The sequence below is a fragment of the Bolinopsis microptera genome, chromosome 7 (assembly GCF_026151205.1).
Source record: "Bolinopsis microptera isolate Bmic1 chromosome 7, MBARI_Bmic_1.0, whole genome shotgun sequence".
In the NCBI taxonomy this organism is placed as follows: domain Eukaryota; kingdom Metazoa; phylum Ctenophora; class Tentaculata; order Lobata; family Bolinopsidae; genus Bolinopsis; species Bolinopsis microptera.
This window is the reverse complement of record NC_087078.1, coordinates 5,535,582-5,562,974: the sequence shown is the minus strand read 5'-3', so window position 1 is coordinate 5,562,974 and position 27,393 is coordinate 5,535,582. Positions and strand designations below refer to the sequence as shown.

Here is a 27,393-nt window from a genome sequence, read left to right as displayed (position 1 = left end):
AAACTAAACTCATGAAATTTAATGCCCGTTTTGATAATCATCAGCCGGTTCCCCTCAAAATTGGTAATCACTTGTTAGAAGAAGTCGAGTCATACTGTTATCGAGGAATCGAAATACACAAATCCGGCTCATTCACAAATGCCCGAACTGAGCTCAAAAAGAAAGCCATGCGTGCACTCTATGCCATGAAAAGCTCAGTAAACAAATCCAAATTATCATTCCGCTCTCTAACAACACTCTTTGATGGTCTTATTAAACCTATCGTTCTTTACAGAGCGCCTATTTACACACCTAATATGTCTATCATAAAACACATATCAAAACAAGTCGATCTCAATATGGATCCCGACACAAAAACAAAATTTTAAAAATTCTCAAGAAAATTAGCCTTCTGGACAGCGAAAAAGTTCACCTTCACTTTCTTAAATGGTCACTGGGTGTAAATCGTAAAGCCACGGGCGGCCCATATAAACGCATGACTGATGACGAAATACCCAATTAGGGCTAGTACAAGTCAAACACGGATCATATGCTTCATGTTGCTGTCCAGTCGCAAGACAGGGTCGCTCAACTGAGCTTGACCGACAAGTGACGTTAAGTGAGCCGATGAGCCCCGCTTCTTGTCAAATTGGATTTTTAATTACGACCCACTCATGAACTTTAAGTAAACAGTATAACCTTTAGTTTAACGGCGAAATACAGCTAATTTCAGTTCATTAAAGTCGTAGGTTTGGAGGATTAAAACGGCTACTTCTAATTCTTTAAAGTCTTAAGTTTGAACCAAAATACCCTACTCCGCGTCAGCTACACCCAGAAAACCTTACTGGTAGGGGCCTAACTTCGAAAATAAAAGAGATAGAAACTGGAAACGTCTGGTTTTCAACAAAATGTTCGTTTCGTAAAACTAAGGTTACCTCCCCAGGAGGAAAATTAGGGACATTGTAAATTTGAGTTATCTCAAAATTTCCAGAAAAGTTTCATTTTCGGCCGATTAAAAGTTTGCAACTTTAACTTTGCAGATTTCTGTACTCTGATTGGCTGAATTGTGTCACGTGCTAGCTGCTTGGATATTGGAATGCGCCACGCGTGCAAATCAAGCTTAATGTCGCGAGCTCGACCCGTCCGTTTAAAGTAAACCACTTCTAGTTCTAGTAACACCGCCAGCCAGTAAATTTTGCTGAGGCTGAAGCAAAAGGAGCTAAGCTGCGCTGCCGGTGCTATTATTGCAGTATTGCACAGTTCCACACCCTATCGACGTATTAACGCAAGACTTTGTTTAACTTATATTTGAAAAGCTCTAATGTTAATAATTACTGTGCTGTCGGTTTATGATGGTGACCACTCCCACCTGCTAATGCCTAATGTTACAGTTCTATCTCAGACCCCAGTTTGTCATTTAATCTCTAAAAATAGCAACACGGTCCTGTTTTGAAGTGTCCTGCCTCTTGAAGCCACGTTAAAATTATAAAGGTTTACAAATTAATAAATATTATACTTCTTACAATGGAGGAAATTATCAACAGTAAACTCAACCACATCATCAAATTTGTGGCCAGAAACTGTTGACCGTAACCGACAGAGAGAGAAAGTGAGAGAGACAGTTGTCTGTAATTTATCTTAGTTATAATGACTATAATTATTGCATTTAATTTTAACGGGCTGGTCAAATTTTTGATGAACTATCACACGAAAAATATCCTCTAACGCGACAGAAATTAGAAATTACAATAGTAACCACCTCATCAGGTTTTTCCATTCATACGACCTTATACTTATATAAGTGTAGATAAGAGACTAGAAACAAAATTATCATTTCTACAATTCGAATTTATGATGAAGTTTCTTATCTTTGTAACTTTTTTAGTCGGAGTATTATATGCAGCAAAGTCAAAGAAGTCTAAGGGTGGGACCAAGCAGCTGTTACAAGCGATAAAAGATGAGCTGAGTGAGCTCAAGAAGGGACAAGGAGTTCTTGGAGAAAAGATCCAGTCCCTTGATGACGGACAAGGAGTTCTTGGAGAGAAGATCCAGTCCCTTGATGACAGACAAGGAGTTCTTGGAGAAAAGATTGATGACGGACAAGGAGTTCTTGGAGAGAAGATCCAGTCCCTTGATGACAGACAAGGAGTTCTTGGAGAAAAGATTGATGACGGACAAGGAGTTCTTGAAGAGAAGATTCAGTCCCTTGATGACGGACAAGGAGTTCTTGGAAAGAAGATTCAGTCCCTTGATGACGGACAAGGAGTTCTTGGAGAGAAGATCCAGTCCCTTGATGACAGACAAGGAGTTCTTGGAGAGAAGATCCAGTCCTTTGATGATGGACAAGGAGTTCTTGGAGAGAAGATTCAGTCCCTTGATGTCAGACAGGGGGTACTTGCAGAGAAGATTCAGTCATGTGAGAAAAAGCTGGGGACATGGCGCCTGGGGATGAACATCAATCCTGCCGACGGACACATATTCGGATACACTGTCGGTAAGAAATTATTATCATGCTTTTTGAATTGGGACTGGTAGATTTAAGTGTTGCCATTTTGTGCCATCGATTTGGGGATTTCACGACAAAAATGAAAATTAAAGTAATTTTTATGTCGAAATGTCAAAAATTGTGAATTGTTCATACTTCATTGTGGTTCTGGTATCGATAAAAATTATTCGCATTATAGAAATAAATGGGCAAATGGCGAAGCTGCGTTCGTTATCTTTATCATTTACAGGACAATAACCCAACACCATCAGGCTGAATTTATTATCCTCAGGATGGGCCACTAGTATTGATATTGGAAGTGATGATGAAGCCTTAACCAAGGACTACTTGAGTGCAAAAGTGTGGGCTACACCAGCAAACTACATCGCTATTGTGAGACATCAGCGAGGTGTTGTGGATGCTGTCAAGGTCTTCAAGTTCAAAGTCCCGGGAGAATCACTCAGTACAAGGTAAGCACAATTTCCCCCAGGAACTAAGCCTCTGCCTGGATTTGGTTCTACCACTTGCAATCTGTCATAAAATCTTTTCAAATCAAGATCTAATTCTTATGGGTATTCAGATTTCAGAGATTATAAATATTTGATAACATAACTTTGTTCAGGTTCGGGCTGAAAAACATGAACCCGGGCAGACAAATTGTTACTCAAGGAGGGCCAATCCAGGAGTCAATTGCCGATGATGCTGATAATTTGGGAGACGATCCTAGCCCCCCCCCTTGGGGGGGGCTAGGGGGGGCGCAGCCCCCCGGAAATTTTTGCGAAACAGGGTGTTTTAGACGACATTTGGCATTAAAGAAATTTGTAGGACAGCAATAAACTGGGATTGAAAAGAATCAAGTACTCACGTAAATTTGGTAACTTCACAACAGCAATCTGCATTCTCCAATCAGAATTTACGACTTACTCAGGCCTCATCGTCTTAAGATTTTTACATTTCCTACGGTCTAGGGGACACTATTGACTATAATTATAGAAGTCTTCTAGAATGTTTGCTTGGATTTAATGACATATATTTACTAATCCACAGTTCAAATCTTTGACTGACTGCAGTCATAAACACAGCCCAGTTACCAGGCGCCCATGGGGACTAGGGGGCTTATCTTTTTTCTGGGGTTCGATTTTTTCCGGGGGGGGGCTGCCGCCCCCCTAGCCCCCCCCCCCCCCCCCCCCCCTGGCTACGTGCCTGGTGCTTAGGTGCACGTGCTTAAATGCAGAGTTACAGTGTTGTGCTGTTGTGATCTATATTACTCCTCAGAGTCAGGAGCACTTTGATTAGGCTTAATCAGATTCGGTTATTTTAGCATTTAGGGGGTGGACGATAAAAATAAACTTGCTCGGATTTTAAAAATTTTTGTACCAATTTTTTCTAGAGACTGTGAGAATTTTCACAATACCAAAATTGTTATACTTTTTTGGAAAGATCAGGGAGTTTCGCCTAGGTGCCATATTTTTGGAGCAAAAGTAGCTGTAAAAGTCGCGTAATTTGACCAAATTCGTTGATTTTTGTCGTATTATTTGGATTTATCTTCGGTTCCTTGAATGTGATCATTCTGAAAATTGGCGACGACCTTCCAATACTAATAGGGCTTTCACAACTGTCCGAAAAATTTGGTGGATATCGGAGTTGATATAGTGATAAAAATGGGGCAAAATACGCTGCTTTTAGCTGTAACATAAGTTCACGTAACGTAATTAACTGGTCACCTACCTACACTTTGTATCACGTGGTGACCCCCACGGTCGCTTCACTAGAGTTTCGACGATACAGGGGGAGCTGCGCACTCGTGCGCGGCGGGTCATACAACGTATGACAACCTACGCTCACTAATTATCTCAAATTCTAACGCAATTTGGAGTAAGGGGCCATCTACTTAGGACGTCGGCCAAAATCGCAAATTTTCGGACCACCGGCCGAATGTCGAAGCGGCGAAGTCCTCTTGCAAAGATGGCCCCTAACCTGCTAGACTAGAGGTAAATTTTGAAAATTTGGGATTTGTAATTGTTGTACTTCTATACTAGGGGGTGCACCATAAAAATAAACTTCCTCGGATTTTAAACATTTTTGTACCATCGTTTTCTAGAGACTGCAGTGAGAATTTTCACAATACCAAATTTGTCATACCTTTTTGGAAAGATCTGTGAGTTTCGCTTATTATGTGCCATATTTGCAATTTGATGGTGCCGGGCTTTTGAAGCAAAATTAGCTGTAAAAGTCGCGTAATTTGACCAAATTTGACCAAATTCGTTGACGGATGTTACTCGTCTAAATTTCTTCGAAGTAGCGCGCGCCGCTTTCTTCTCGAAATGTTGGCCCGATGGCAAGTGCTACAAAGTAGCGCGCGCCGGGCCAGACCATTAACAATGGTCAACCAAATTCGTTGACAATTGATTTTTGCCGTATTATTAGGATATATCTTCAGTTCCTTGAATGAGATCATTCTGAAAATTGGCGACGACCTTCCAATAGGGCTTTCACAACTGTCCGAAAAATTTGGTGGATATCGCGCGGAGTCTAATTGATATAGTGATCGAAATGGGGCAAAATACGCTGCTTTTAGCTGTAAAATAATGTTTGATGGTTGGATATGCTTTACATTTTTCGGACACTTTCCTTGTAAGTCTATGAGTAAGCTTACCAATTTTTGTTGCAATCGGCCCAGACCTTACTGGCTGGCAATATTACTACAGGTTATCACGTCTAGTGTCTACATGCACAGCTTGTCGAACCCCGCGCGCGCTCGTTCATCGTTAGCTTATTGCATTTGCACGCTTCAAACATTCCAATAATGCAATTGCATTACGTACCACGTAATAAGATTCAGCCTATCAGAGAACAAAAATCCGCAAAGTTAAAGCTGCGCACTTTTAAAAGGCCCAAAATAAGACTTTTCGCGATAATTCAAAATCTACGTTGTCTTGAATTTTCCTCCTGGGGAGGAAACGTTATTTTTACAAAACAAACATTTTGTTGAAAACCATGAGACGTTTCTATTTCTTTTATTTTTGAAGTTAGGCCCCTACCAGTAAGGTTTCTTGCTTGGGATGCAGTATACGCGTAGACATACAGACAGAGGCTCTTACTAAATCGCTCGCCAAAAAATTTCACATGACTTTGGTTTGTTTGGTTTTGCAGCCTTACAAAACGGTTTTACATAAACCCTAATCCCAACCCTAATATAACCATAACCCCGAAGCTATCCATAATCTTAGCCACAACCCTTGATTGACGATGTCAATCCGTCGAGATCGTTGCTTTGCGAAGCAGAGCAACGATCGTCGATGCGAAGCAAGAATGCTAGTTTGCGCGGCGCATCGAAGCGGCGAAGTCCTCCAACCACAACCCTAACTCTAACCCGAGCCCTAAATAATCGAATTCACGTTTTACTAGCCTGTCACGTGACCAAAACGGTTTTTTGCCCATAACTCTCCAGGGTAGAATTTTAACTCTACGTCATGGGGGTGATTCAGAATCAGCGTCCAAAAATACACCGATCTAGATTACTTTCATGCCTAAAGGGCCTTTTCACAAGAATTTTCTTAAAATTTGGGCGAGCGATTTGGTAGGAGCGACAGACACATGTACATGTTTGTATAAAATAACAAATAAACCATAAACGATGGTTATCATTATTATTATTATCATCAAATTGGTCATGGCTAATGATTCTTTAACAAAAATTTCGCCGCGGTTTAACCACGCACGATCAATTTTCCCTACCATGTACTTGTACCATTATGGCATTAATTCTTTTGAGTGAAAAGTGTGACTGAAAAAAAAGCACCATATTTAGTATTTACATACTATGTTTTTTATAAATGAGTGGGATTCGTGCATAGTAACAAAAAATGCGGCCGCTTTTTTTTAAGTGCATGGCCGCTCAATTTCCCGATCTGTGATGGCGTATTTTATCATATTCTATACAACCTGGGGACCCCAGTTTTTACTGTTTATAAGTATGCAGATATGGCGAAGTGACAGGCCGAGCGCCACCAAGTTAATATAATTCCATATTTAATTTGAAAATCGTGTATATTTTTAAAAACCATATGCTTATTGTTTATGCAACCTGACACCCGACACGGATCTGTGAAAAATAGTATAAGTAACTCAAAATAATAATAGTATGCTATCAATTAGTGCCTAGTGGGATATGTACATGGTGAAATTAACCATGTACTTGGTCAGTTCAGCGCCGCGCGCGCGCCAACAATTATTTAATTCGAATTATTCCGCAAAATAACTTTGCGCAGGTAGTCACGTGGGCGATTACAGTGTGTGCAGGCACGTACGGTCGCACGCTCGCAGGTACGGTCGCAAAGCTACCATATACAAAAAAACCTCGTTCGCTAACCCTTGTCCTTGACTCTTTTGTGCCTTCGGCACGAGTCATGGATCGGGAAAAAATTGACGATTTATTTGACCAATGCAGCGCCGCGCATCAACAATAAATGAATCCAGAAAATTGCGGAAAATAACTTTGCGAAGGAGGAATTTCACTGTAATTAATTAACACATGGCTAGCGTCGCGCGCAGCATAACACACGCTTCCTATAAACTTAATTATATAATAGGGGAGTTGGGAGTGATCTATATTGCGAAGGAGCAGACTTTTGTCGTCACTGCAGGTCCATCGGGCCACCTCATATATCCAAATCCAATTACTTATTCCCTACGATCTTTTTGCCTTCGGCAATTAAGAATAGGGAAACAAATTTTAAATTGTCAACTAGCTGTTAATTGTAGCTCAAAGCACTACTTGATTAACTGGACCGCCGGGTGCGCCGCGCATCAAAAAGTCTTCTCGGTAGATCGGCGAGATGCACCACTGAGCCTCGCCGAGGTGCGAAGGATTGACATCGTCGCGTGAATCAAGCTGTTAACTGAGCTGAAGGACTTAAACTTTAATTACAAAAACATTGTCTATTGTTATGGACTAATGGACATTGTTAATGGACTAACTGATCCATAGCACTTTCACATAGCTATGTGTATATATATGACGCAGTACGCGTATACACATGGCTATGTGAAAGCAAAAGGGCTCTGGTTAGAGCGCAACCAGAGGGCTCTGGTTAGAGCAACGTAGCACTTGCTTCGGGCTAATATGTACATGTAATATATTTTGAGAAAAAGTGCTGCGATCGAGCGCTACACAAACAATCTGTCCTGCTTGTTTTTAAATTTTTCCCCCTGATTTTGCAATTGATGTTCAAAACTTTCACGGATACTATATTTATATTTTTGTCGGCCGGGTGGTGTAGTGGTACTCCTACTTCAAACCCCGTCTGAGGCAGGCAGGCCAGGTCACCAAGCTGTGATTGGTACAGGATTTATCCTGGTAATTATGCTCGGAGGATATCAGTGACGCGATTCCCACTACAGTGTAAGCTGCAGTGTAGCTGTAAAGTCTACCGCCATTCGGAATGAGTGTGAACTTGCTTACCAGGCAATCATGATTTCCGCTTGGTTCTCATCAGGTCTCTAAGAAAGCCAACAGTGTGCTGATATGCATTGTCATATGTACTTCCTAGAAGCAGCACACGGCCCATTTCGGACTTGCACGAGTTATAATTATATTTATATATGTATACAACAAAGCAAATATCTGACGAAATGAAACGATATAATATCACAAAGTAGCACGTACAGTAAAAAGTCTTCTCAAAAAGCGAACAATTTTTTTATGAACACTAAATGTATGTTTGTGTTACCAGTTGTACTTGTCAAATGCTGCCCGACCTATCATCTCATTGATGCATCCGGGCCAGTGAAGGGGATGCATGCAAAGCTTAAGCCGTGCAACGTTGTACAAGTTATTGAAAACGTTCGATACCAAATTATGGCACTAGTTATAATAAAACTTTGTTTTTCAGCACAAAACTTAGTTGTTTCAGCAGAGAATTGGCTACTTTTACTACTACAACAAACTGCCGTTTTTATGAAATTTTTTACTGAATTTTTATATAGAATTTTTATATAGAATTTTTATATAGGGTTATTGTTATATTATGTGTATATTGTTTGAATAATTATTATTTTCAGTAGAGCCAGGTTTTAAATTGTAGGCTCTTAGCAAGTCTTCATTTTCCTGGAGGCGGGCAGCGTTCCAAAGACGACTGCTGTCTGATAATGAACACGGTAAATGGCTAACACCTAAATAGCGTTACACTAATATGTCTGGAACAACAAATCTTTTTGGAACAACAATTTATTGGAACCAGATTATTTAAGTGATATGTTTAAATATGCCAATTATAATCATCTTATCTATTTGACTGAACCAAGAGTATATTCACAGTATGGAGAAAGATCGTTTCAGAAAGTTGGCCCTAAATTATGGAATGAGCTGCCTCTTGAAATTAAGAATTGCATGTCACTGGAATCTTTTAAAGTGTATCTGAAAACGTTTCTTTTTAAACGTGCTTTTGATATTAATTAATTTACTATTTTTCAACGTTTCTACTGTTAAGTGCATACCCTTAACCTTGTAATTTAGTGTATCAAGTCTTTGCAATTTTCTATGGTTTGGAACCTAAATGTGGATTGCTTTTCAGGTTTTCTTGTATCCTGACTTGTTTTCGTGGCACACCTGTGCATTTTAAGTTGTTGTGCCACTATAATTTATAAGTTTAAATTATTATTATTATTATTTTATTCATAACATTGTAATGGTTGCTTTCATGCCCACAGTTTTCTAGTTGTAACTCACTCTACCATAGTCATGAGCTTAATATTTATGTGGTAGTTTTATAAACCACTTTTAATTTATTGACCTATTATACCTAGTGGTAGTTTTATAGACCACATTTAATTTATTAACTTATTATACTTAGTATTTATTTTTGGTGACTATATCACCCAGTTTTAACATTTGATAATTGTACAGTTTATTGACGACACATTGACTGAATGTTATTTTATATTCTAATCTATATTCTAGATATTTTATTTATTTTTCAACAGACGACAACTTCCTGTTTTTTTCTTCTATATTAGTTACTCATATCTCTTGTACAGACTGTTTTACAAGGACATTGACAGATGATACTCACATTAGGCATTCATTATTGCATCTAAATTATTTCACTTGCATTAGGTTTAGAAATTTATTCTCTGGTTAACAGATTTCAAATGTTTAATTAATTTGTAGTATGACAGTAAGGTATATAAGAAGTTATTTAATTTTGCTTGGGCTATTATATTGACTATTGAGGTTTAATGATGATATGGAATTTGAATTTTATATAAATTTACACTATGTGGTTGGGGCATTTTGCATAGTAAATATGGAACTTACTACTCCTATATATCATATTATTTGATTGGTATTCGATTTCTGATTATTTCCCTAGGAATATGATTATTATATCTCAATTTGGCTTTAGGTAGGGTGCCCCGCTAAAAGAACTGGATTCTTCCAGGAAGCATCCCGTGCACAGAGCTTGGTCTACATATATATTAAATTATTAACCATTCATTCTGTATGTGCACGAAAATTTATTTCAATCAATTTATTATTATATGTTTTGATTCTTTGATTGATTCTTTGATTCTTACAACCAATCAGTCCTTAGAATCAAATCAGTATTAACAGTTTTTGACTAAATTGAATGTCGTGCACCAAGCGTTCTAAATCACTCTACACTCGATCTTCGAGATTTGGCGCCCCCTCCCCTTTTGGTGCCCCTCCCTAAAATTAGAATGATTTTAGAGGATTCGCCGGTAAAATCTCTAAAAAAGTGCGTATCTAGAGCAAAACGCGCAGTTTTGCTAGTACTTTAGTTAAGTTTTCGAAATTGTCCCACATTTAAACGACGATTTGGCGCCCCCCTAAGACGGCGCCCAATCCCCCCCCCCCCCCCCCCCCCCCCCCGCACAGCAGGGTCAGCGGGGCCTTTCGTTACGCCACTGCCCCCCCCCCCCCCCCCCATGACATGGGTTTAAATGCTCCCCTGGCGAGATATTGGCAAAAAACTGTCTCAATCACGTGATATGACTGTATAAGGAGGTTGGTCTAATTTCTCGGTTGGGTGAGGGTTTCAGCATATGCTTTTGTTAGAGATTGTGTTAGGGTTAGGGTTGAGATCAGATTAGATGGTTAGGGTTTCAGATACGTAGTCGTTCAGGGCCAGCCATAGAACGGGTTAAAAAAGTCATATGATAGCAGTGGCGTAACAAAGGGCCTCTCCAAAAGGGAAGGGTCGCTTTTTCAGGGGGGGCGCCAACAGGCAATGTTACGCCACTGTGGGACAGTCGATTGTAGAGTGATTAATCATCATCCATCCTGTACAGCAGATTGAAGCTTCTTTAAATTTTTAAATGTTTATTGTATTTCTGTGTAAATTTGGTTATAATTCTAATTCTCATTTAAAAATTATTTTTAAATTGGGTATCAACTGATAGTATATTTTTCCCTCTGTCAGCAAGCTTATATATTGGATAGCGACCTATTACAAAATAAATGAGATACTGGGTAGTTTTTTTTACTGGAAAGATGGAAATTGCCATGATCTGATGTATTTGATAGTCTTATCAGTAATCTCTCATTCATAGTTTCTTATTTTAATTATATAAACTTGGTTACAGGACATGTCACTTTCTTTAAAAGTTTATCACTGTCCACGGGGGATGGAGCAAGATCTAGTACGTTTGTTGATGAACAATCGGTTCTCCCTCACAAAGTATGCAGTGAACAACACTGACCCATTCGATACCGTCATCGACTTTGCAGATCCTGCTACTGGACTAAAAATGGTGGAGTTTATAAAAACTCAAGTACCCAGATTGAGAGGGCAGCATGTTGCGCTTGATGCCCAGCTCGTGAGTAATCATTTTATTGCAGATAATACTGATAATTTTTAGGATTTACTGATTATTTGTTACAGAACAACTCAGTTTTTGTTATTTAGCAAGAAGGCTGATTTTAAATTCTTCACAATAGGAAATTATCCGTTCAGGTTATCTCAGAAATCAAATTATGATATTTTGTGGACCATTATGATAGTTATTATTTCAGCAGGTACCTCCAAATGTGAACATCAGGTATGAATAACTGTTGAATAACTGTTGAATAATTGTAAAATTCTTTGAAATTTCTGATGTCGATGTGAAGGAATGAAGGTTTTAGTAGCTTAAACCTTGTTATAATGATTTTAAGCTTAACCATCTTTCCCTTAGACCTCAACAACAGATGGCACCTACTAATAGACCAAATACTTCCACTGGATCATTCAATAATGGACCACGTGCTAATACTGGACAGTCTTGGTCCAGAAATGAACCACGTGCTAACACGTTGTCAAATAATGGACCAGCTTCTGCCATACCTCATAGATCCAATAATGGATCAGCTTCTGCCATACCTCATAGATCTAATAATGAACCTTCTCAATCAAATGCGCCAAGAAGGCCTGATAAAGTGAAAGACATAAGAAGAAATGTGCGCTCATTATTGGCGACAGAGAAGAAGGGCCTTGATGCCATGCGGTTCATGAATAATTATCAGGAATTAACGGGTGAATCAATCTTTGATGACATCAGAAAGATCAATTATCAAACTTTGACGGATTTCTGCAACGACAACCTGGATTGTATTGATTACGAGGTTAGTTAAATGTCACCTTAGACCGTTAATTGTATGCATTAATTATACACATGTTTAAATTATGGGGATGCCTGTTACGGTATATAGTTCAACAGTGGCACATTCTGTTGATGATATTATAATTATATAGTTCCTTGCAATAAGTTTGTAAATTTTATTTTAATAATACGTACAATGACTATTATATAATAATGAATAGATTATAGACCAACATTTTATTTATTTCCAAATTTCTCTTGTTTCATTATATTTACGAGTTAAATCCTCACTTCCACAGGCGTGGAACAATGGAGCGATAGCAATATTCCATGGTGTTCCTGATGCCAAAACCGCACACATATTTCAAATGAACCAGGCAACTCGCAGCAAGAACGCGCCTAATGCAAGGCCCATTCCGATGAGATTTCAGGCGAAGTTCGGTAACTTCTTCAAGCCAAAGCACAAGGTTCTCGAGATGCAAAACAAATTGAACAATGAGGTAATTTGTTGTTTAAATCATCCGACAAACCTGATGCTGTTTGTGGGGTTGCTATTAATAGTAAAAATAGTTCTACAACTTTTGACATAATAGGTTGTCTTGACAAAATGAACTCTCCGCCCCTAAAGTCCAAACCCCCGTCCCCCACCCGTATATTTGCACGTAATATTTTGTAATAACAATAATCAGCCTATTTCAACAGCCTCTAGAACTCCCGGATAAGCACAAGCGGAGGATTGTAACAGTGATAAAATCCTGTCCAGAAGGGCTCAGTACTGACGAAGTAAAGTTAAAGTATTCGGAACTTTACGAGGAGCCTTTCCCGTGAGTCAGAATTTTTCGACAACATATTATAAAGATTTACATCTCCTTTGCTCGGTTGTAAAATACCGTGGTTTCATGTTTCGTGCTGACAATTTATTTGGTTATCTAACAGTGAAAGCAGGATTAATGAACGAATAGTGTGACATTGGGTTCTCAACCATGGAAATTTAGAAGTCCCTACATGCTGTTCTTTCTGGCTCCATGTGCTAGTTAGGGGTCTGAGGTATCCGAAAAATCATGTTTTGAGTACCCAAAGTGTTCTGGGTGCCAGGAATGAGGTTATTAAAGCGGCGAAAATGACCGATTTTGGACTATTTATGAGCTTTTTTGCCCATTTTCATGAGATAAAGAATCAGGAAAGCTGCTCTAGATGATTGAAATGGTTGATACCAATGAGGATACACCCAACACACATGAATATTCGTGATATATGTGATTTTAATGAGAAAAATATGATCTCAGGGCCCATTTTATACCAAAATTTGCCAAAACCACTCGCACTTGTCAAAGCTTCCTCATTTTAGACACATTTAATGATTATTATGGTATCTAACTTATGGTGGATCTGATAGGAGTATGTCTTAGCTTCATTTTAAGCCATCAATGAGCATGCTGGTGTGTATGAAAGTACTTTTATCCTCCCGTGGCCGTCCATTGATATAGTCTGGGCCATGCGCGCGCGCGCGCGCGCGCGCGCGCTTTTACAAACATGAATTTTCTCCCTCAGTATCTATCTAAATCTTTTAAAGACATGATTTGAATGCTATCCTACTCAGCACATGAGTGCTACAGGATGGTGAAAGAATTTCTATAAAAAATCGTTAAATGTGGAAGATATGAGGTCATTATATGTGTGTGCGCGCGCGCGCGCGCGCGCGCTTTTACAAACTTGATATCCTCAGTCCTTTCACATATACTGAGATTTTGTTTCAAACTTAATTGACTCTGAACCGAAATTGCCAAAGGAAACAGATAGTGTAACTCAGAAAGACCACAAATGTATAGTTTGTGAGATATTGAGGTTATACTCCAAATAATTTACAATGATGTCACACCAGAAAACCTCTATTTTTGGTATATTTAACCTCATATCTTGAACGCGCAGTACTGGATTGAGCTAAACTTGGTCAGGTTTTGTAGCCCTGACTATCCTCGATCATATGGAACAGGAATAAAACTGTTTAGATGTTCTATCTTAATTATATTAGGCACTTAGTTCTGAAAAGTGAGAATGTCATTAATACTGCTTTCACTGCTAAGTTTTTGAGATCAATTTATAGTATAATTCCCAGTATGCAACATCTCTGTGATATCACTAAGAAGAGGTACCTAGTGGACATCCTGGCACTGATCCAGCAGTTGAGGCATCTTAATGGTAGATGGATGGTGCTCAACGAGACTCCACCTGATAATAGACCAGGTAACAGACTGAAGTCAGCAATTTAATAGACCAGGTAACAGACTGAAGTCAGCAATTTAATAGACCAGGTAACAGACTGAAGTCAGCAATTTGATAGACCAGGTAACAGACTGAAGTCAGCAATTTAATAGACCAGGTAACAGACTGAAGTCAGCAATTTAATAGACCAGGTAACAGACTGAAGTCAGCAATTTAATAGACCAGATAACAGACTGAAGTCAGCAATTTGATAGATCAGGTAACAGACTGAAGTCAGCAATTTAATAGACCAGGTAACAGACTGAATTCAGCAATTTAATATACCAGATAACAGACTGAAGTCAGCAATTTAATAGACCAGGTAACAGACTGAAGTCAGCAATTTAATAGACCAGATAACAGACTGAAGTCAGCAATTTAATAGACCAGATAACAGACTGAAGTCAGCAATTTGATAGACCAGGTAACAGACTGAAGTCAGCAATTTGATAGACCAGGTAACAGACTGAATTCAGCAATTTAATATACCAGATAACAGACTGAAGTCAGCAATTTAATAGACCAGGTAACAGACTGAAGTCAGCAATTTAATAGACCAGGTAACAGACTGAAGTCAGCAATTTAATAGACCAGGTAACAGACTGAAGTCAGCAATTTGATAGACCAGGTAACAGACTGAATTCAGCAATTTAATATACCAGATAACAGACTGAAGTCAGCAATTTAATAGACCAGGTAACAGACTGAAGTCAGCAATTTGATAGACCAGGTAACAGACTGAATTCAGCAATTTAATATACCAGATAACAGACTGAAGTCAGCAATTTAATAGACCAGGTAACAGACTGAAGTCAGCAATTTAATAGACCAGGTAACAGACTGAAGTCAGCAATTTAATAGACCAGGTAACAGACTGAAGTCAGCAATTTGATAGACCAGGCAACAGACTGAAGTCAGCAATTTAATAGACCAGGTAACAGACTGAAGTCAGCAATTTAATAGACCAGGCCATGTAACAGACTGAAGTCAGCAATTTAATAGACCAGGTCTAGGTAACAGACTGAAGTCAGCAATTTAATAGACCAGGTCTAGGTAACAGACTGAAGTCAGCATTTAATTTCAGTTTGCATGTTCTCGATTTGTTTAGGGGTCCGGTATCAAGTTGTTTTCTTTCGTTACCTTCATTGTATTGTTTAGAACCACGAACTGCTGAACAAAGAGTGAGGTTGCAAGTGTTTTCTTAAGTTCCACATTTGAGCTTATTTCTGGAGAGTACAATTGTGGAGCTTCTTCGCTCCAAATATATAGTCTGAACAATGATTGATACAAGCTATAATGTGATCACTGTAATGTTTCTAACTGTCTTTAAACCCCAGCTCCACCGGCTCCACCTATCGTCCCTAAAGACATCTCCAAATCTGCTGAATTTCCAGACTCTAAAGACAAACGTTATAACCTGCCCTGAGAAACACAACAGATTATACCATGACTTTATCCAGTCTTCAGACTGCCGTGAGTCTTTTATCTCCAGTTTCAATTTTTTTAATATCACTCACGCGGTTTATATCCTCCCAATGTGATTTATTTAATACACTATATTTTGGAACCTCTATAAACCGCAAAATTTACTACTACTCAATTATCCCAATTCAAGAATGAATCCCAAGAAAAAAGTTCGTTGAATTCCCAACATTCTGAATTTTGTGTTCGTAAGCCTTAACGGCCCCAACGTTAATGTTGCTTTTGCTTTTTGTTGGTTCAGCCGATTTAATTATTATATAATCAAGTTAATTTTTCGAGATGGACCACGTTTTTCCCAATTAAACTTTAGAAGATTGTCACAGGAAGAACTTTTAAGATAAGCATTATATGATATTTGACATTCAACCACTCCTACTGAGTCTAATGACCGAGCTAAGAGGTCGCCGAACGTCTTATTTTAAAGCTGTATCGATCTTCTATACGCATACCAAGAATCAAATGCGTAACTAAAACAGAAATGAGACTACAGAAGTTTTAATTTTTTGTCAAAAAACGAACTTTTAGGGGTGTTTCTAATGACCAGGGTCAGCATCAGGCCCGTCCGGGTACATGAAAGAGCTATTAAATTAAAGGAATGTTTGTAGAAGTCAACATTAAGTTCGAATGCAATTATTCCAAGTTAAGAATAAAAAGTGAAAAAAAAAGACTACGAATCATTTCTACGTAGAGACCATTGAGGCACAGTTTTTGAAAGATGCATTTATATTAATCGCTCATATTTTTCATTGTACTTGAGATAAAAGAAGGAGCAACCAACGCATCACACCTATTCAAATTGTCAATAAATTCGTTGTATCGGAAGATAAAGTTCATTTAAAACTTAGTAGTTGTTTTCTAATCTCTATGATCAGTGATCACACAAGGATGGGATGGTTAAACCTGCTCCTACAAATAATCCTGGTCCTCCTTCTACCTGCCTTGGGATCACTTCCACCGCCAACTAGAGCGGGAACTCTGGAAAAGAACAGTTCGACCAATTTAATCACCGGAATGACTCCACAGATCGGCCTTCTTAAAGACCTGAAGAAATCATGCTATCAGCTACATGAGATGGTTTGCTGTGATGATCCGATCAACCAGTTTCCTGCTGATTCCTTGGAACAATGTGAACAGTACTGCCAGTTTTCTGACCACTGCAACTACTTGGTATTCAAATCCTATACTAATATGTGCACCTTGTTGAAGAATCTTCCAGCTATAGATGTTCACCGCCATTGGGAGTTCACCACCATTGGGGATATTGAGTGTATCAGACCTGTCCAAAGATCACTGGAAGCGAAGTATATTGATTTGGACGAAATGAGAAATAGAATAAATAAGCAAGAAGCCCTCATAACAAATGGAGACACGGGTAAATGTTTAGGAGTTAATAAGACGTTGAATCTCAAGTGGAGTGCATGTTTGGACACTTCATTTTGGATTGTCAACTGGATCGACTCCATCCGGGTAAGGATCAAACACAAGGCTTCAAAAAGTTGCATGGAGGTTTTTCAAGGTGGTTCTGTTCCTGGAAGATCTGTTGTTCTCAGGAATTGCTCGCAATCTACTTTCCAAATATTTGAACTGGTAGTACTAAGGCACTCAATACCAGGTGGCATAATCGATTACTATACATTAGAAATAAACACCAAGTACGATCCAATAGCCCTCTGTCCAGGTTGTAAAGAAACGTTACAAGACTTGGTATTTGACACAGTTCAAACGCTTAAAGAACCATGCCACAAAGGGATACAGATAGATGACGGAATGGTAGTGAAAAACTCATCAGTACCATTCTACCTACCCGGAAGTAACATCACTGTGGCATGTAATCCCGGATACGAGGCTAGGGAGCACAACAACGCCACTACTTACCAGTTCACCTGTCTCAACAACTTTATCAAGCCACCGCCGTGCCAAGGACTGGAAAACACTGCTTCTAGTTATCGCTTTGCAACAAAAACCGCTCATGGAATATTGTTTCCTACCTTCATTCTGATAAATCTTCTGTTTTGAGTTAACCGTGCGATTTTCTTATCTGAAGCTCTTACTCTGAAGACGATTCATTTCGCCCTTATTTAGCATCTATAATCTATATGACTTTATAAGAACAGGCGTTATTTTCATGGGCTATACTTAAATTACGTTACTATTTGCACTAGCTGGTTCAATTGGTGTCATAAATTTCAATTGGAAGAAAGCGCTTAATTTATAGTTTCGATGCGATGTTACCTGACGATAACATTCCAGGTGCGGAAAAAACAAAAGCGTGTTTCGATATTTTGAATTTCAATGCATTATTTAGTCTTGTAAGGTAGGACGTGAGGGAACTTAATAGGGTCGAGTATTTCTTAAGGTTTTTAGAACAGTTGTTGTAGGATGATCAGTGGTTTTAGTGTCTAGGTATAGTATGTGAATAGTATGTGTCTAGGTGTGTGTGTGTCTAGTTAAGCGGAGGGCCAAAGTGTATAATGGCTTGAGATAGTGTTTGTTTCCCCTTTTAATGTTTTAAGAAAGAGTAAATTCTACTCTAAAGCTGTTTTAACATATTTCACCGTTTATTTTAGAACCTTTGTTGCTTCTATTCAGATTAACTTTACATTTCTTATTAGACACACTTCTCACCATTACTTTTCTATCAGACACACTTTTCACCATTACTGTTCTATCAGACACAATGCTGAAATCTGATACAACCAAATAGATTAGTGAAAAAGCCGTTGGAAATGATTAGTGTAGATTAGTAGTTTTGCCGAGTAGGTTTATCTGTAGTTTTGCTTAGTTAGTAGCACGTGTAGGTCTGGTGGGCTGAGGGCAGTGGTTTACACTTTAGAGTGGTGCATCTGCGACGTGCGGTACAGCGTGGTTCTACATGTGGTATCACGTGACGCAGTGCAGTCACTGGTTGCGGGCCCTGTTTGTGGCAGTTCTTGCAGTGACACGTTTGGTTTGGTTTTGGGAAAAAAACCGTTACTCAAGAATAGTGGAAACGTAGCCAGAGCTACACGTTTATTGTTAATTGTTGCGTATTTCGAGAGTTTCTACTCAATTACCAGTTATTCAACGATTCACCTGTTTCCTTTGGTCAATTCTAGTTTATGAATAAAATTCTAGCTATTAGATCGTAATAAATCGTGTTACAGCAACAGATTGCGTGTAAGATTTTGAATTATAGTAGTCAGCGATACTCTATTTATCGTATAATTAACCCCCTGACAGCACTGGCTGCTTGTGAAGGTTTGTGGTTCTATTATAATTGTACAATACTAATTGTAAGTACTAACCGATCGTACCTTCGTACTAATTCTATTATATTATGCTGAAACCGTAACCCTGACGAGAAATTAGATAAACTTCCCTATACGGTCATATCCCGTGATCGAGATATTTTTACCCTATATCATCGGGGCCGGGCTGATTCGGAACCAGCGTCCGAAAATACATCGATTCCTGTTGGTTTCAACTATCGGGGGGCCCTTTTAGAAAAATTTAGAAGATCGAGTGTTGAGTGATTTAGCACGCTCGAAATCTATGAGCCACCTGATTACAATTCAAGTAATATATCACGTTCGCGTTGTCCCTATGGCAACTACAAAACTTAAAGGTAATATTAGGCAATTGATAGACAGTAACTATTAGAACGCTTTTCATCGTAGAAGAAACTGTGCAATGTGCTTGCTAAGTAAGCTACTTTTTATGTGTACGTGCTTACTGCTCAACGGTGAGGTTTATCAAGCATATGTTTGCTGCCTTCTTACTGCTCTGGCTCGCTGAATATAAGATGTTCTTGTTTTATGCAGTTATCTTTCTTATTGCCTACTAATACTAAGCAATCTTCTATTTTTCTTAAACTCTAGTTTAGATGTTTGATTTGACGTTTTGTTTGCTGTAACTTTTCTTACCATATTCATTGAGTTTCTCGCACATGAACGATCTTTCGAGTGTTTATATTATATTGACTAATGACGTGAACCAACATTAATCTATGCTTTGAAGGTGAAATGTCAAGGGTGGTCTCGAAGGATCTCTTCCACTTCAAGCCTACTGGTAAACTTGATGACGATGTCAACGCGATGGAAAATCAAGAGGAGCTGATAGAGTCGTCACCGGAGATGAAGGAGATGTTTGAGAAGTCACTCGAGCTGATAGAGAATCACGATGATGAATCTAACAAGGCATTTGTGGATATGATGCGCGGACTATGTGCCCCCTATGCAGATATACTCAAAGCCAGTGATAAGTTCACTGACAGTGTCGAGCAAACGATCACAACTTCAATCACAATCCCAACTTCACATGATGGAAATTTTGATGTGCCTGTTGAAGTTTACACTCCTAAAGATCTGCAGGGTGGGACAAAAAACTGCGCTTACATCTACGCTCATGGGGGAGGCGCTATAGCCATGGCTGCTTCTGATTTCGACGCCCTCTTGAAGCATTATGCTGTGGAATTCAAGGTTGTTGTGTACAACGTTGACTATCGCATTGCACCAGAAACGCGGTGTCCAAATAACGTCAAGGATTTTTACGAAGCCGTCAAGTACATAAGCAAGAATGGTGAGAGTCTGGGGGTGGATCCTGCTAAGATTGTCATCGCTGGAGATAGTGGCGGGGGCTACATCTGTCTTGGTACCATGGTCATGCTGGCTGAAAATGATGAAAGTCATCTAGTCAAACTGGCTATACCTGGTGTTCCTATGGTAGATGATTACTGTTTCTCTGACACGCAAGCCATGACAAAGGAAGAACGAAATAATGCAGCCTCGTTTAGGAAGATATGGAAATATTGTATAGCTGCTGATTGGGAGGAGCAGAAGACCAGTCCTCATCTGTTCCCGGGTAAGGCTAGTGACAAGCTGCTGGAGAAATTCCCTCCTACAATTATAATGGAGTGTGAGTTTGATCAGTACATTACAGAGGCTACCAGGCTTGCTGGCAGGCTACGGAGGGCTGGTAGGCTGCTGGAATTTGTCGTAATTCCTGGGGCTGGTCACGCCAGCAGTCTAACTCCTAGTTTGAAAAGTAACCAGGTGTTCTTTGATACGTTGAAGACCATTGCGAGGGAATATATCCACACTCAAGAACTTATTGTGGCCGTCAAATATGAGTTCAATACTTAAATTGGGAATTTCAGGCGATCTGATGAACAATACTGGACAATGGGCCATTAGGCTTAATGCTGGGCCACTTTGATATATTCCTTATTTTCAAAGTAAATTCCGTCGGTTGCTGCTGCCCGTTCGAATTGTGATAAAAAGTCAGTACGCAGAAATCATGACAGTTTCACTTATCGTCACTTACTTTTCATTTGTGTTAGGTTGATATCCTCATATTATGTTATCTTATACAATTAATAGATAAATTCGTAAAGCTCCATACAATCCTTGGAGACCAAAGTTATGGGTTTTACTGTTTTCATAAAACTCGTACGTACAAGAATGAGGGGAACAATTAAAATCACAAAACTTCGGATAACATAACAAAAATTCAGAAAATTAAATTCTCTACGTCATTGGAGATTTAAAATCGTGTTAACAAACCAATTGTTCGTCCCCAGGCTAACATAGACGTGATGTTGTTTGGTAGGAGCTCTGCCGCTGAACTTCTCGACCTTATTGATGAGATTAAAATCAGACAATCCGACAATAATTCATGGATTATTCACCTCAAACACAAGGGTACAAATTTAATTTCCAACGATCAAAACCAGCTCTGGCTTGAATCAAGTTATTTCTGTCATTTATGTCGCGTCTTTCGAAAACTTAACATATTTGCATCATTAACTATTTTAATTCTTTGTTACTGTTTATATTAAAGAATGTCTCATTTCAGGTCAGGATTTATCGTATAGAGTATTACTTTCCATCTACAGCACATTAAACTCAGATCCTAACGGTTTATTGCTCGGAGAATTCGATAACGTTTACCAACGATTGTAAGTTTAACCACTGTTTTAGACTACCCATTATAATCATAAATGCAGTCTATTCTGTTTTATTAGATATTGAGATAATTTCGATTACGGTATGAATTTCGATTACCGTACATGAAAAATATATCAATTCAACTTTATCAACCAATCACAGTTCACACCACGTGACACAAACTTACCAATCAGAACAACTCATTTTCCATTTTGATACTAAGTTCAAACTTCACGCTATTCTTCAGAAATAGTCGGAAACTAATAGCAGCAGATTACGGTTACAAGTCACTGTGGCACATCTTCTTTAACTACAGTGAGATGGTATCAATGACACGCACCAATGGTGAGATATCTTCAAACCGGATAAATGAATACGAGGAATCCTTTAATTAGCCAATTAGCTAAATTATGAAATTATCCAGTAATAATAGATATCATTTTCTTACAGCTTCAACCATAGTATTGAATATTTGCAACATCATTCGCGAGCTTATTATTTAGAACAATCAGTAATAATTGTCGTGTAACTCGAGTCATATAACGCTAATTTTCACACTCGCAGCTGGACTGTTGTTGATCGCTGAGATAGCCCCAGAGGCCCCTGCCGCTCCGCCTGGTTTCTCTGAGCCGCGCAATGGCCCCCTCATGTCTGGAGCAGCAGCACAACATTATATATCACCTGAACAGAATCGGGCATCTTCTTCAACAGGACAGACGACATCCTACCAGAAAAAGGAAACCTCTTTGAAGGGACAAGCAGCTGTTGATAGACCTGTGCTGACTGGAAAAGAGGAGATATCACTCGGCTTTAGGGTAAATTGTGTGATCGGTAACCTGTTAAATGTAATTGCTCATGTTCTTAGTTACTCATACTGTGCAGATATAATTTATAGAGTTCTTATTGTATATTATATACAATAGTATATATAATTATATAGTTGAAACTTGAACTATAAGAGATTGATCATGTGATACACTGGTTATTGTTTACGAGATGCTTCTTATAGTTGATACTTGCTTTTCATAGCAACTTTACATCATATCATTGAACTTTAATAGTCTCTTCAGGTTTTTGTGAGACTTGTGTACAAGTCGTATAGCCAAACTATATTCAGAGTATGTTCTTAGCGACTGCTTTGTTTGTTATAATAGCAAGTTTTTCTGTTTCAGGATTTCCAAGCAGATGGAGAATTTGTTATCATTTATATAAAGGAAATATACTCACCGAACGAGTTTTACGTGTGGTTCTACAAAGATTCGCCTGAAGCGACGGAAGAATACAAACAGTTCTTTCAAAAACTAAAGTATGTGATAATTAAAGTTAAATAAGGCGAAGTGTTAGTAACGCTGTATCCGGTACCTCCCGATTTAAGCTTCTATTTTTTTATATATTAATTTAACTGCTTGTAAGATTGTTTTTCCGTGATAACTGATAAGGTATACTGATTGTTGGACATGGAGGAATCGTGATATTATACATCTCATCACAACTTGTTCAAATTTCAATCACCTAATTTTCCAAAACTATTTTTAGTCAGTTCTACAATGTGAGGATGAACAGAGTGAAGCACAGTCTCTCACCACCCTACAAAAAGGATCAATTGTGTGTATATCGAGACGAACACGATCGTTATCACAGAGCGGTAGTGGAGTCTACAATTAACGCAGATATTGTTGCCGTTCGTGCCGTCGACACTGCTGAGAAATCACAAGTTGCGCCTGCGTGCTTGTTCAGGATCAATGATCAGTTTCGACTGGTCAAATCTTTTACTCGACGGTGTGGGTTGTGCGATATTCGACCCTTCAATAGCAAGACTTGGGACGATAAAAGTCGGGATGTCTTTGGACCAAAGCACACTGATAAACTGTACTACGCCAAGATCATGTTCGAGTCAGATCAGGTTCGTTTTACTACTTATTAAGAATGTACATTATGTTGAATTAGCTGTTAACGCTCGCGCTTGGTCGGATATAGTAATAATATGTGATCAGTGATCTGTGACTCGTTGCAATCTCCTACATGGGTAGTCTAACCCTGTTTGACTGTCAGATGTGGGGACTTTGCGGCACGCGCGAACAACAAACGTGAATCATTTTATGAAAGTGTAGCCGGTGACTACCGGAGATATGCGCGTGAGCACGCGCGCGCAGCTAGCTTAGCTTTATAGCGATCGCTCTGGCTGATCGTGTCCTACCGCGGATGGCTGGCAGCTAAGCGATTTAAGTTTAAAATTATTCACCTGTCAAGTGTCACTGTGTCAGATTCACCTGTCAGTGTGTTGCAGTACCCTGCGAAACATTCAACGTGACGGAAGATTGCTACTGCACTGCAATAACACTATGATTAATCATCCTGTCACCCCACGCTTTTAGTTTGTCTGGGTAGTGATCCAAAGAGATGGATAAATGCGAAGAGAGTTTTCTGTCACAACCCACATTTCAAAAGACGTATTTTTCACAGGAGGTCGAACTGAACGTTATAGATACGCACGATGATGAAGATAGACACTTTAGTGATGTCTTGGTAGCTGTGGGATCTGCAGAGAACATCTCTCCTACTAATGGTGTTATTAACAACGCCCCATCAACTCCAAATGACAGCTTCACTGTAGATGACGACGACGAAGATGATGACGATGACTGTGAGTTCACATTTTTCACTCAGCGATATTATGTTCTGTACATGATGACCACTTCTTTAATCATAATATTGGTATATATAATATACGCTTTATACATGTGATATATATTTTAAGTACAAGACCTCCACAGGGTTGAACGATTGGTTGGCGGACGAGGACACACCGACTATTGATAACAGCCACATTAACATATCCTCCCTCCACGTTGACAACCCAGTCCCCACACCACAAGTTACAAACCCTCCTCAAACTTCCAATCTCTGGGACGCCCCGCTTCTCCCTAACCATGTAAGAACTTTCTGTAATCATTTTAGGATATCTAACAAGTAACAATGAGCCACGCTGCACGCTCAATCAGTGATAATTCATGGTTTCTTGGGGGTTTCTTGCCCACATTCCTGTGATGTGACATTTTGCTTTTTTAGGGCGGTGCAAATAATTCGTCTTCTGAATTTCTGAAGAATTTAATGCAAGTCAACAGGAAACGATGAAGAAAAGATCCAAATAATGATCAATCTTCAACTCCCTGCAAAGTGAGAGGAACAAGATAAAGAACTGATAGGGATGGGATATTTGTAAATAGATAAAATATACGCAATTCTATTTTGTGTTAATATAAACAATTGTAACTGTTAAATTAAAGAATTTTGGGGAATATGCACGCAATTCTCTATATCATTTGGACTGAATTGTATTGTTTTTTTTTCGTTCAATGCTAGGGTCTTGCTAGTGCTCAAGTTTTTCGAACAATCACCGACAAGTGTTAACGTTTTTATAATTTTTAGATCTTTCCAATTTTTTCTTAATTATTTTCATTGTACCAGGATTAAATCTGATTTTGGACACAGGCCACAGCAAAACACTTTTGTCATTTTTCTAAAAATACTATAAATTTAGGATAAAAGTTACAACAAACGGATAAACACATCATATCATCAGCTCGTTTTAAGTGTACGCAATATCAACCACGTAATAAGTGTTCGTGATATATTACCAACCATGCATGGAGTGGATCGAGTTCTCGTGGTGGTTCAGAACGATAAATATTTGCTATACCTCTTCGTAAATTGTAAATATTTCAAATAAATATTGTACGGGTATCATTCGTTAAGGAAAACATGGGCGTCCTTTCTTCACAGTTCTTTGGAATAAATTTGTTCTTGTAAGTAATTGCTCTTGGCAGGGTCCGAGTGTTCAGTTCCTTCTCATGTACGGGGGAAGTCTACAAGATTCTATAGACTCAGCATTGTACCACCTACACTTCCCTTTGTCATCTTGAGCGCAGTAAGCAGCGGTATCCTTGCACATTCCTCGGAGTACTTTTCTGTTTACCCTCATCCGACACGCCTGTAACTTGCAGTCACAGTCATGGTTCTTCAGCACTGGTTCCACTTGGTCCCATTCCCAGCCTCCAACCACAAAGTTGAAGGAACAGAGGCCCATCTTGGCTACCTCCAGACTGTTGGTTGAAAGAGCGAACTTCTCTCCGGGGGTCAGCCAGGCACCAATACCGCACATGGAGTCCATCATGCCACTCTCCAGGATTATATCCGTGCCCAGTTCTCCTTTTCCTTTGTAGAAGTGGAGGATCTTGGCTCGTACTCGGCGGATCCTGTACCAGTCCGTGGTGGTTGTGGTCGGCATGTCGGTAGTGAGAGGCGGCCAAACATAGGAGTCCACGTCGCCCTGGATAATACAATTATTGAAAGATTCTGGATATGGGAAGCTGACTTAATGTGAATTTTTACTTACTAACTTTGTGTTACGAAAGAAAAGAAATACATAAAAGAGGCCGAGGATTGTTATCGAAGCTGCCGGAAATTCCAATTGAAATGGACTTGAAATTACGTACCTGGTCATCATCATTAAATGATTCCTTATCATCAAGATCCTGTTCTATCTTCACCTTGATGATGTACTTTACTCTGTCGTCACAAACCTCAGCATTGTACCTCCTTCGGGCACAGGAGCAGGAATGTGCCACGCCCACCAAACACGCTAGTAGCAGCAAAAGTAACGAACTCATTTCTGTATTGGGTAGGAGGTTATTTTTCAGTACAAAAAAGGGGGGGGGGGGGGGCCAACCATATTAAAGTATATTAAAGTATATCCCCGGGTCAAAATCGGAAAAAATCCTACATTTTAATATACTTTAATATACCTACAATTAGAAGATTTATATTCTTCGTTAAGATTTACATGATGAACTATATTTTTCACTCAGATTCGCAAGATAAGCCTGTTTTAGGACTAGTACATGAATTTCCATCCAGATTGGTCAAAAATTGGCTGAGCTATGAGCTTTAAAAAGTATGCCCATATTTGGGCATACGCTTTTGCCCAAATTCGCTTTTGACCAAATTCGATAAAATTTCAATATTTTTTAATGAGACTAACTCTATGTGAAAGATATAACTCAGTGTTTGTTGAATATAGTGGATACTAAGTAAAAAGACCTCCATGAACAAAATTGGGAAAATTGCACATAATATCTCGGTTCGGAATACTAGCCAAAATGACTTCATTAAAATTGAAATAACTCCATCAGTTTTCAATATTTTTTCAAGAACTTTTTGGAATAGATTAAGAATTGCATTTCAAGCTTATTTTGGGCAACAATTTTTGAAGTAGGCCTCCAAGGAGATAGGGATATTAAAGTATATTGTAGGTATATTAAAGTATATTAAAGTATATCCCCGGGTCAAAATCGGGAAAAATCCTACATTTTAATATACTTTAATATGGTTGGCCCCCCCCCCCCCCCCCCCCCCCCCAAAAAAGATTCTAGATAAAATCAAGACCAACTTCACAAGAACAGTTGCAGTAAATTTTACAATCCAAGTAACATATTCAGTCCGAGATCGTTTTGAAACTTTCAAACGTGGTCTACGAAACATTGAGCATAAAAATAAGAATTATAGCTTATAAGTTAAAAATCCCGACCAACGGAGATTTGAGGTATAATTAATTAAAATCAACGGCTTATCTTTCGTGTTTGATTAGACTAATTGCAA

General features: G+C 38.9%; 3 protein-coding genes across 3 annotated transcripts; 2 read left to right on the top strand and 1 right to left on the bottom strand.

The window, feature by feature from the left end:
• Positions 1–1,777: 1,777 nt before the first annotated feature.
• On the top strand, positions 1,778–15,755 carry LOC134818630 (uncharacterized). The gene is made up of 8 exons (XM_063828268.1): positions 1,778–2,473; positions 2,757–2,934; positions 3,087–3,209; positions 12,026–12,089; positions 12,367–12,567; positions 12,770–12,891; positions 14,184–14,311; positions 15,667–15,755. The coding sequence occupies exons 1-8, from the start codon at positions 1,831–1,833 to the stop codon at positions 15,753–15,755; spliced, it is 1,548 nt and encodes a 515-aa protein (XP_063684338.1). The 5' UTR covers positions 1,778–1,830.
• LOC134818543 (uncharacterized) lies at positions 15,682–25,313 on the top strand. Its single transcript, XM_063828157.1, has 10 exons — positions 15,682–15,802; positions 21,369–21,489; positions 21,644–21,746; positions 21,983–22,080; positions 22,300–22,550; positions 22,908–23,041; positions 23,272–23,638; positions 24,199–24,379; positions 24,510–24,667; positions 24,805–25,313. Exons 1-10 carry the CDS (start codon positions 15,776–15,778, stop codon positions 24,868–24,870), a joined length of 1,506 nt encoding a protein of 501 aa, XP_063684227.1. The 5' UTR covers positions 15,682–15,775; the 3' UTR covers positions 24,871–25,313.
• Positions 25,314–25,468: 155 nt separating this feature from the next.
• LOC134818544 (uncharacterized) lies at positions 25,469–26,438 on the bottom strand. The gene is made up of 2 exons (XM_063828158.1): positions 26,232–26,438; positions 25,469–26,065 (listed from the first exon to the last, which is right to left on the bottom strand). The coding sequence occupies exons 1-2, from the start codon at positions 26,403–26,405 to the stop codon at positions 25,574–25,576; spliced, it is 666 nt and encodes a 221-aa protein (XP_063684228.1). The 5' UTR covers positions 26,406–26,438; the 3' UTR covers positions 25,469–25,573.
• Between the last annotated feature and the right edge of the window lie 955 nt (positions 26,439–27,393).

Bases quoted from the DNA above. Each gene is read 5' to 3' on its own strand.
- LOC134818630 (XM_063828268.1), top strand. From the start codon at position 1,831: ATGATGAAGTTTCTTATCTTTGTAACTTTTTTAGTCGGAGTATTATAT. The intron at 2,474-2,756 runs GTAAGAAATTAT...TATTATCCTCAG, and splicing joins CATATTCGGATACACTGTCG to GATGGGCCACTAGTATTGAT. The intron at 12,090-12,366 runs GTTAGTTAAATG...TCACTTCCACAG, and splicing joins TGGATTGTATTGATTACGAG to GCGTGGAACAATGGAGCGAT.
- LOC134818543 (XM_063828157.1), top strand. From the start codon at position 15,776: ATGACTTTATCCAGTCTTCAGACTGCC. The intron at 22,081-22,299 runs GTGAGATATCTT...TCACACTCGCAG, and splicing joins ATCAATGACACGCACCAATG to CTGGACTGTTGTTGATCGCT. The intron at 24,668-24,804 runs GTAAGAACTTTC...TTGCTTTTTTAG, and splicing joins CCCCGCTTCTCCCTAACCAT to GGCGGTGCAAATAATTCGTC.
- LOC134818544 (XM_063828158.1), bottom strand. From the start codon at position 26,405: ATGAGTTCGTTACTTTTGCTGCTACTAGCGTGTTTGGTGGGCGTGGCA. The intron at 26,066-26,231 runs GTACGTAATTTC...TGTATTATCCAG, and splicing joins CATTTAATGATGATGACCAG to GGCGACGTGGACTCCTATGT.